The following is an 11335-nucleotide window of genomic DNA, read 5'->3' on the forward strand; positions in this document are numbered from 1 at the left end:
CATTATGCAAGGACTAGTAGCAAATAGATTAGAAGAAAAAAAATTATACAAACTACAATGCCAAAAATTAGCAATGGAAATTAAGCAATTAAAGGAATAATTTATGAATTAGAAATAATATAATTATTAAAATCAGTTTGCAAGGAATGTTATAATTTTTACTATATTTTTTCTTTTTATTATGTTAATTACCAAACAAGGTTATTTGATATGTTAATATGTTAAAATGTTTCAGATAACTGTTATCTAATAATCTAAAAACATTTTAATTGTTTTAATTTTGTTTTAATAAGTAATACAACCAACATTAATGTGAGGAGAGTCTAATTGACTGAACTTAATGGACTGAATGGACAAGTTCAACAGTGGTACCAACGATAAAATTCATATCCCATCCCATATAATTTCTTATGGAAATGAACGGTGATACCCCAGTTCTCCCGGAGTGATAAGAATAAAAACTAATTAATAATTCGTTATCATATTAAAAATCAATGATTATGTATGGATTTTTGGTTTTTTTATGATTTTTGAAAACTATCTTTTTAACTACTGGAAAATTCATTACACCAACCATTTAAATGGAATCTCCATAAAATTTTCTATCGATAAACTATAAATTTCCTCATTTCTCGTTCTCCTATGTAGGATTAATCTCATACACAAACGGACGACCACAATAGTTCTGAATAGATACCTAATATTATAATATACATTTGTCATTTACTAATTTAGTATAAGTCTATATCTATTGTACAGTGTTAGTAGATTTTAAGACATGTCGTATTATAACAAAATATATTTAATTATAAGCATTTTCGAGACGTATACATCATTACCTAACTGTGATGATTGAAATTTAAAGTTCATCAATTATATAAGCACTTGTTCATGTTTAACACACTTAAAAAGATTTAATATTTATGTCGTTATATGAATAGGTATACTGCATAATTACCATATGCGAACAAACGTATGTAAAAATGTAATTGTTTTTAAAGTTCAATAAATCATTTATAAGTTGTAGATGACGTTCACATAGGATAATATTAGACTTTAAGTTACCAAACGTTTCGATTTAAGCCCTTCTAAAACGTACTGCCGGAGTCGGGGGTCTTCGACTCCCCCCCCCTCCCCTTAAGTGTATTTTGGAAAAAGTTAAGTTTTTGTACGACGATTCTGAAACTCGAGATTTGTATAGTTTGAAGGTCGGTGATCAAATTCGGCGTCTTGTGTCCAGGGCCGGCCCTAGGGTAGGTCAACTGGGACATTTGTCCTAGGCCCCGCGCGAATTTTAGGGCCCCGCGCTTACGTCATAAAAACTAGATAGCTAAATAATTAAATAAAAAAATATACATTGAAGACCTAAAGTAGTATATTATGTTGATGAAATAGTATTTATTGTATTTTATACAAAATTGACATTATTATTGTTATTAATAGGTATTATATTGTGGTCGTGGTCAATAATAGTAATAAGTTATAAAAATAGCTAGTCGAAAAGTGATTTATCACATTAATATTTTATCGCATCATTCAGTTAATGCTCGGTATATGCAATCAGTCTGTGGTTTATTTCGTTTTATTTTTGTTTGTTGTACATATACAATTTGAAAACAATACGACTCGACAATACCGATCATTTCACTTTTTACTTAGTTTTATTTGACATTTAGACGTCGCCAACGAAAGAAGTCTTGATGGGAAATTCATTTTTTTTTTAAATTTTACTGTTTATTTAATGTACGAGTATAATATTATTACATTATAAACGACAAAGGTAGGTATAAAATATACAATACTTTAATTTATTATACTATTTTTATAAAATTGATTGTACTTCAAATTGTTTTCTACACACTTTACATATTATATTAAGGTTTTGCACATCACTCTTTATTTTTTTATCAAAATGAGTCAAAATATTTCTAACATTTTAACTATTTTCAGTAGTTAAATTTACTTACCATGTCTATTACCATTTAATAAATTTTAATGTACGCAGTTGGCAACTGCATACAGGTATAGAGTAGGTACCGACATACAGCGACAGTTATTTTCATAGGTATTATTATTATTATTATTTTTATTATTATTATTATTATTATTATTATTATTATTATTATTATTATTATAGGTATTATTATTGTATTATTATCGATAATATCAATAACAAAACATAGAACGATCGCAGACCGACGCGGTCATGTAGGCGGGATGCCGGGAATCGGGAGTACAATTATTCATTTGCCTCTATGCATACGCTATCGTCTATAATTACATTATTCTGCCGAGTATTAGGTTTTTTTATATTTTTATTTTTAAGTAAATTGACTGTTTTGAGGATTTTAAAATTTACAAAAATAAAGATTTTAAAAATGGGTCTTAACGCCCTCTTATACATACATGTTGGCAACGAAATTGTCGGTTCGGAGAAAACAACTTGAAATACAATTAATTAAAATAACATATAACTTTTTAAGCTATATTATTAAGTTATTTTTGTTATAATTATTATTCTCTACTTGAATTGTTATCTTTGGAAAATTGTAGATCGTATAATATAGAATAACGTGTAATGTACAACTGTACAATTACAAACGTATATAGGACTATAGAAGTACCTACAGTTTTTACAAATATATAATGTAAATTGCCATCCCTGGATTATACGCATTACGCGCCTTCGCGTCGCTACCATTTAGTTTAGGTTAACAATAGGGAACGGATTTGATTTTTTTTTTACATTTTTCGTACATTTTTATGTTCTTAAATTATTTTTTAAATAAGAATGCTGAATGGATAACATTTTATAAAAGTTAAGTTAAAATTCATTCTAAAAGAATACAGTTAAAATTAATATTATTTATTTTGCCTTGTCATACTTCTGTTTTTATTATTAATTGTTATGTTTTTACCGATTAGATAAATATGGCATCGACGCATCGTAACCACCTATAATACGGGTTGTCAAACGAAATTATTTTTGACACATATAGACACTTAAATACATATGTATACATATAAGAATAAGAATTTTTTTAATGTTAAAAATAAAAATAATTTTAAGAGAATTTATTAGTGAATTTTTTTAATAAGTGTCTGTTTGAGTGCATTAAATCATATTTTTTTTAGACATTTTTCTTGTTTTTCAAAGAATTTAAATCCGTTCTCTAGGTAGTCATCACATTAAGATAGGATATTACACGGTTTTTACCTGTCGTATTCGATATCAATTTTATTAAATAATATAATTATTGGATATTCAATTTATGAAATTAATATAAATAATAATTAATTGATACGTTTAAAATTGATAGGATTATTGGCTAGTCGCTAGTGTTTGGTTATTATTAAAGTAATAAAAAAACAATGACTAGTCGCGAACGTGACAAGTTTCGAAAATATGAGTCAGGAAATGTAAAACGGGAAAAAAAACGGAAGGCTGAAGAGTTAATGCAGAAACACCGGGGTACTATGCACAAATTCTTAACTACATCGTCTACATCTAAAAATGAAGATACCAAAATTATTGAAAATCCAAAAGAATCAAATTCGTTACATTTAGATAACACACCAACTATTATAAATATTGATAACGATAAGACTTCAACTGAAAACAATATTTTAGAGAAAAATAATAAGTTTATTGAAAAGAATATTATTGATAATAATGATTGTTTAAAAAATCAATCACATATATGGAGTGACCCTGGAAACTGGCCGAGCAATATAGACGATCAAATAAGATATGATATAATAAAGTTAGGACCTATACGCTTAATGGATTATGAATTTCCAACGACTCTCCAAGATGATGGCTCTAAACGAAAATTTACCAAAAATATGTATAAAAGAAATTTAATTAATGGTGAAAAAATTGATAGAGTTTGGCTTATTTATTCAATTTCGAAAAACTGCGTGTTTTGTTATAGTTGTAAGCTTTTCTCTTTTGAAAACCCCCATCTCAATCATCTAAGCACTATCGGGACAAATGACTGGAAACACTTGCCTGAGAAACTTATAACTCATGAGCGTTCTGTTCAACATTTTAAATCCATTGAAGCCTGGACAGAATTAAAAAAAAGAATTTTGAAAGAAAAATCTGTTAATCAACAACACTTGTCTATTATTGAAAAGGAGAAAATTCATTGGACAAATGTACTGAACAGAATTTTATCAGTTATTCATTATTTAGCTGCTCATAATGATGCATTTCGAGGTTCGTCAGATGTTATTTATACAAAAAGTAATGGGAAATTTCTTGGCTTAATAGAAATGTTGGCGAAATTCGATCCAGTAATCATGGAACATGTAAGCCGAATTCAAAATAAAGAAACACATGTCCATTATCTAGGTCACAGAATACAGGATGAACTTATTAATATGATGGCTAATGAAATTAAGCAAAAAATAATAAAAAACATACAGTCTGCAAAGTACTTTACGGTCATAATGGATTGCACTCCAGATATTGGACACAAAGAGCAACTTGCTATTCTTTTGCGGATAGTACATATGGATGAAGAAAATGAAAACAGTACGCCTAGTATACAAGAATATTTCCTAGATTTTGTGACAGTTGATTCTACTACTGGTTTAAATTTATCAGATGTTCTCATCGCACAACTTAAATCGTACAAAATAAATATTGAAAATTGCCGAGGCCAGGCCTATGATAACGGATCGAACATGACAGGAAAATATCAAGGCGTTCAAAACCGTATCTTAAATATAAATCCTCGAGCATTTTTTACTCCTTGCGCTGCCCATAATTTAAATTTAGTCCTTTGCGATTCTGCTAAAAACTCAACAATAGCGATTACATTTTTTGGTATAGTTCGACGTGTTTACACATTATTTTCTGCGTCAACATATCGCTGGAGTATTATTAAAAAGCATTGTACACAATTCACAGTTAAACAATGGTCAGAAACGAGGTGGGAAAGTCGTATAAATAGCGTGAAAGCTTTACGTTTTCAACTTTCTAGTATTTTAGATGCTTTAGAAGAAGTTTCTAACACCGCTAATGATTTGATGGCCAAGAGTGAGGCTGTTTCACTATCTAATGAAATCGGTAACTATGAATTTATATTAAGTCTTGTGATTTGGTATGATATTTTAACAGAAGTAAATATCGTGAGCAAAAATGTACAAGATCATAACATGGATATAAATACTTCTGTAAAAATGGTTCAAAGTCTTCTTCAGTTTTTAAACCAATACAGAGAAAATGGGTTTAATTTGGCGAAAATTGCTGCTAACAAATTAGCCGAAGATGCTGATATTACAGTGGTTTTCAAAAATCCACGAGTAAGAAAAAAGAAAAAATTATTCGAATATGAAAACGTCGACGAACCCATGTTAAATAATGAAGACAGGTTTCGTACAAATTATTTTTTCATCATTCTTGACCATGCAATACAGTCAATTGAGAAACGCTTTAAACAGCTAGACTTATTCGGACAATTTTGGATTTTTGCATCGAATTGGCAAGTTGAAAACAATGGAAAATGATGTCTTATTAAAACACTGTAAAGATTTGCAAATTATTTTAACAGATAACGATTTAAAAGATGTAGATGGATTTGATTTATTTTCTGAACTGATTATTTTTCGATCTTTAGTTGACGATGACACAAATTCGCTACAGGCACTTAATATTTTAAAAACTACTTACGGATCATTTCCTAATCTAACCATTGCTTTAAGAATAATGCTAACCATTCCTGTGACATCAGCATGTGCGGAAAGAAGCTTTTCCAAGTTAAAATTAATAAAAACCTATTTACGCAATCAATTAGGTCAAGACAAACTATCAGAACTAGCTTTAATATCAATCGAAGAAGAAGTATCGTCCACAGTCGATTATAAACATCTCATTGATATATTCGCTTCCAAAAAATCTAGAAAGAAAATGTTTATTTAAGTTTTAATGTGATAATTTATATTTTACCTTATTTTAACTTTTAATATTATTATGATAAAAATAATTGCTATTGTAAATGTAAGCCTGTGCCTGTGCCATTACTAAAGGTGAATCTATTTTCAATATAGTCAAAGACTTTTTTAAAGAAAAAAATATTCCTCTTAAAAATGTTATATCTATTGCCACTGATGGAGCACCTGCAATGGTAGGACGTCATCGTGGGTTCATAGCTTTTTAAAAAAATGAAATACCCGGTATTTTAGCTATTCACTGCGTCATTCACAGACAACATTTAGTTGCAAAAAACCTCAGTGACCGTTTGCATCAGTCATTACAATATGTCATATCTGCTGTGAATAAAATTCGTAGTAATTCGTTGAACAATCGACTATTTACAAAGCTATGCAAGGAAAACGACGAAGAATTCAATCGCTTGCTTTTACACACCGAAGTTCGCTGGCTCTCCAAAGGTGCCTGCCTCAATAGGTTTTGGAATCTTTTCGATTCTGTGCTTGAGTTTCTTGATGAGAAAGATGTAAAGCTCAAAAACAGGTTGTTACTATTTAAAAGCGATGTTGCTTATATGACCGATTTATTTGCAAAGTTTAATGCCATTGGAGTAGGTTCTTCTAAGTATTGAACAAAATCAATAAATTCCATGAATTCCTCCATTTCACAATAAATAAACAATAACAAAACACTTTAAACGAAAATTTGTTTAAATACAATAATAATAAAAATTATTACTACAACAAGTTAAAAATAAAATGTATGTTAACAACAAAATAAACGTTTACGGGATGGTTAGGTGATGAATATTGACCACTTAACTTTACGGACTACTTTATGTACCAACAGTCCCATAATTATGACTATGCAACGCAAAGTTACGGGAAGTCTCTTATGTATCACTTAAAATCATTTAAGTGTTACTTAAAATGACTATGAATACGGCCATATGTTTGTAATCTATGAAATCCCAAAAAAAATTAAGTACAATTGAAAAATAGATACAATTTCATATTTGAATAGATACTTATTACACCAAGTTGTTAATAATGCATTATTCATATTATTTGTGACTTATCATCTGCATCTGTATTTTAATTATTTGAAGTATATCCACTTCTTAAAAATTGTATATTATATTTACCTGCAATTCATTCATTTTTTGTTCATGATCTAAGGCTATTTTTTGGCGCTTGACTCTTAGTTCACATTCTTTTAAAATATGATCCGTTTTATTACCTTTAACATATTTTGAAGCCATACCAGTATCAGATTTTACTAATCAAAATCATAGGTACATAAATACATTAATATACAAATTTAATATTTTGGTATAGTATTATTAAATAATAAACAAGAGTCATTAATATGTTATAAAAAAAATTCAACTTTAATTACAATACATATTTTGTATATGTATTGTATTTGTTTTATATGTTATATAATGCATTATATAACATAAATTCATTTAAACACAAATTTTATTTAAAAAAATAGATTATGAATTATTGTATTTTATAATTAAAATCTGTCTTTTGTTAAATGATTTTTCTTTACTGTGTTATATATAATAGTCAAGGCAATAGAGATATTGTTAATATTAACACGGGTACTCAATTGCAGTGATTAGTGATTAAAAATTAACAACCTAAGTTATCAAATGTAATACCTAATAGTTAATACCTCCACAATGTCAAAGTTGAAAACAATTACCTTTATCTATAGAATCTTCTCTTAATGTAATGACAATAGGATTATCATCTGGAAAATGATGATAAGTATTATAATATATGTAATTTTACATATTAAATGTAAAATATTATTCAAATATATTCGTTGCATAGGTACAAACCATTTGTAATTAAAGCTTCAGTATCCACATTTTCTTCGAACACTATCCCTTGTGTGGTAGAATCATTCTGATCTATAGTATTTGGTTTTAGAGTTTACATTTTTGAAAAGTGTCATTAATTTAGAGCCCGGATTTATATGCATTAAAAAAGTGTCAAATATGACGCAAATATGCAAAGAAAAAGTGGCTAAATATGCAATTATATGCATTATGTTACACTTATAAAATGTGTTTTTTTTTTTTTTAAAAAACTACACTTTTACACCAAAGAAAATTCTAAATATTTTATCAAAAACAAAAAAAAATGATTATATCCACTGCTCTTTATTTCAAATCATTTATAAATAAAATAAATATTATAATAAAATATATACATATGATATAAAATAAATATTTTAGATCATTTGAAGTTACTCTTAAAAAACTAATAGAAAACTTAAAAAAAAATATAAATCTTTTAAAATAACATATTTGAAAATTTAAGTTTTTGGCATTTTGTCTTTTTTTTTAAAACGGTATGAACAAGCACTACCGCGGACAAACACATTGACGTACGATCGGCCGGGAATTTCCGACTATAACGATACTCGAATACATGATGTGATTATTTATAGAATGATAACAACATGGCATGCCGAGACCCGAGTCGTGTACGTACTACGTGTGTTTAGTATAAGGTCTATATACTAGTATAAGGTCTATTAAATATAATCTTTTAAATATAATGACTCATTATATTTAACTAATATTATTAGAAGAAAAGTTTTGTCTCTCTAACATTAATAAAAAAATATAAGGTATGGCGGAAAAGCAGGATATTTAAATGCTGGTAGGAGAATAGCAGGATAAATACATCATACATCTAAGGTAACTTAAAATATTTTTAAATTCAATTATCATAGTATGACCTGATTCAAAAAAATTATAGGTAATATTAAAGATGTATTTAATTTTAATGTGAAACCAATTGTATAGAGCCTCAAAACATATTTCAGTTTTAAGATGAAGTTGAATTTTTAAATTGTGTTCCACTTACCTCATTACCTCATATTACCTAACCTTGAAGTAATTGGACTATTAATTCATTATATTTATTATTATTAATGCTAGAAAACATTGCTGACATCCTCTTAATGTTTTTATTAATATACATACCAGTTATGCTTATACTTTGCCCAAGAGTTCCATTGTCCATTAAAATTTCTAAATATTAATAAAAATTTAATATAAACATACTATAGAAACTGAACATAATTAATATTATATGAGACAGTAAAACTACTATTCAAATTTAAGATGGCAACACCATCACTGTCAAATCTGTTGGTCCATTCAACAATATGCGGTCTTCCAATCAATTCCTCCACGGCAGGATCTTGAGATTGTTGGAGTTCTGGTAGGCAACCACCTCTAGTGCCTAATCTTGCACTTCTCTCTGCTGTGAAGGCATTGCGGGATTTTGCTTTTTCAGACTCCCAAAACTTTTTCAAATTCTTAATTTTTCTCTTTATTAATTATAATAGGTACATAAATAAATATTTTTTTAAATAATTAGGTATCAATTAATGTTTATATTATACTACCTATATAGGTAATACATTTAAACTAAACATAAACATTCATAATAGATTAATTTCCTTTTGTACATTAGAATGGGAGTTAAAATCACCAAGAACCATTACTTTTTTGATTTGTATTAGTCTTTTTTGGAAACTTAGCAAACTATTATTTATCTTATTGTGAGTATTTATATTTTATTTATTATACTGAATAACATTTCAAAATTATTAGAAGATTACATGAATATTAATTGTACACAGTATACTAATTTAGGTACCTACTAAACTTACCTACCTATTTTTATGCTGTACATTTTATACATGTCATACATACACATCACACACACACATAATACTCCAAACAATTATTTTGAAAGCAGTGTTTAATAATTACTTTTTTAACATTAGAATGGCCATTAAAATTGTTCATTAGATTTAACCAAGCTTGACTTTTTTTGGTATTTGTATTAAAATCCTTTTTCGGATCTTCCAATACTTTGGCCACATTTTGGTAGCAATGGAAAAACATAGTTTTTTCATCTTTTTCCCAATTTGGACATCTTTCAAGTTTCGAAATTTTATTTGTCTTTAAATCCATTTTGTGCGAGTAGGTACTTTCACTTTCCAGTTGAAAAAATCCGTTTGATTATAATGTATTTATTATTCATAAGTATCAAACTGATAACACCAATAATTATCATAAAAATTATTGATAAGCATGGAATAATAAATTAATTTTGACGAAAAATAATTATTAAGTAATACCTTAATATTTAAGTAGTAACTACGGATTACTTAAATTTCAACTATGCAACCAAAACTTACGTGTCAGCTACGTATCACTTAGGTGTCCCGTGATTAAGTATTACCTAAGTGATTTAAGGTGCCTTAAAGTGTCGGACTATGCATACAGGTGAAAGCCTCAAAAATGAAGACTATCTCTGAAAATCTACTTCGTGAAGGAAAAATTGGCGAAAGTGTTAAAACTAGAATACCTGATGTTGATAAAGCACGGAGTGATCTGCGATCTATTTTAGTAGTCATTATGTCTGGTAATTTGTATAATGATTTTTATTTTTTTATTATGTTATAACTAAAACCTGATTTTTTTTCAGTAAATAACAATAATTATGAAATTGGTACTACTGTAAGTAAAATTCAACAAATTTACGTTAGAAATCAATTTTAAATATGCAAAGAGTCATTTGTCCAGATTGAAACAATACCTACCAACAACATCTCCGATATCATTAAGAGAAGCGGCTAAAAAATTTTCTAATCTTGGCGGTCAAGGATATGACCGGTGTAACTGTAAACATTAATGCAAAACAAATAAATATAAGTGTAAGGCTGCAGGTAAACTGTGTACTTCTAAATGTCATGATAGCTTAAGTTGCAAAAAAAAAAAAATAAAAAAAAATTTGTTAATATTCATAAAATAAATTATTGTAAATTATTAAGATAACAAAAATTGTTGTATACATTTTTAATTAATTAATTGTAATCACTCACTGTGCTCTGGTCATTCTGTACAAAGCCCGGGCAAAGTGTATAATTTTCCACATTCTCCATTGAAATTGGGTATTGACGCATTGTACTACAATGTCTGTTTATACACTTTGACCGTAACATACAGAGTGATTCATGAGGCGTAAAACACTCATTATTTATAAAAGCTATTTACTTTTTCAAAATTTTTGATAGGTACATGCTGTTCTAAAATTATATATTATATTTTTAATATTTTCACCCTTATATTTATTAGGTAAACCACTATCAACTTTTGATTTTTAAATGGCAACCTATATTAACAATATCATAAATTAATGAGGTTATTTTTTTTAATGCATTTTCACGTTTAAATTTTCATTTTTCGTTAATCCGTTGACGAGATATAGTCTCCCAAAGTTGGATGGTTTTGGTTTGTCCTGTGTAAATATGTTTACCTATTTTGGGGCAAAACTGAGGCTTAACTATCGTACTTAC

At 27.9% G+C, this 11335-nt stretch overlaps 1 protein-coding gene and 1 pseudogene across 1 annotated transcript; both read left to right on the plus strand.

The window, feature by feature from the left end:
• The first annotated feature begins 3372 nt into the window (after nucleotides 1–3372).
• On the plus strand, nucleotides 3373–5936 carry LOC107169734 (zinc finger MYM-type protein 1-like; annotated as a pseudogene).
• Nucleotides 5937–6131: 195 nt separating this feature from the next.
• Nucleotides 6132–6569, plus strand: LOC149058570 (protein ZBED8L-like). Its single transcript, XM_089218405.1, has 2 exons — nucleotides 6132–6147; nucleotides 6193–6569. Exons 1-2 carry the CDS (start codon nucleotides 6132–6134, stop codon nucleotides 6567–6569), a joined length of 393 nt encoding a protein of 130 aa, XP_089074531.1.
• The last annotated feature ends 4766 nt before the right edge of the window (nucleotides 6570–11335 follow it).

This window comes from Diuraphis noxia, unplaced genomic scaffold, assembly GCF_037042655.1.
Source record: "Diuraphis noxia isolate RWA-SAM2 unplaced genomic scaffold, SU_Dnox_SAM2 contig0002, whole genome shotgun sequence".
In the NCBI taxonomy this organism is placed as follows: Eukaryota; Metazoa; Arthropoda; class Insecta; order Hemiptera; family Aphididae; genus Diuraphis; species Diuraphis noxia.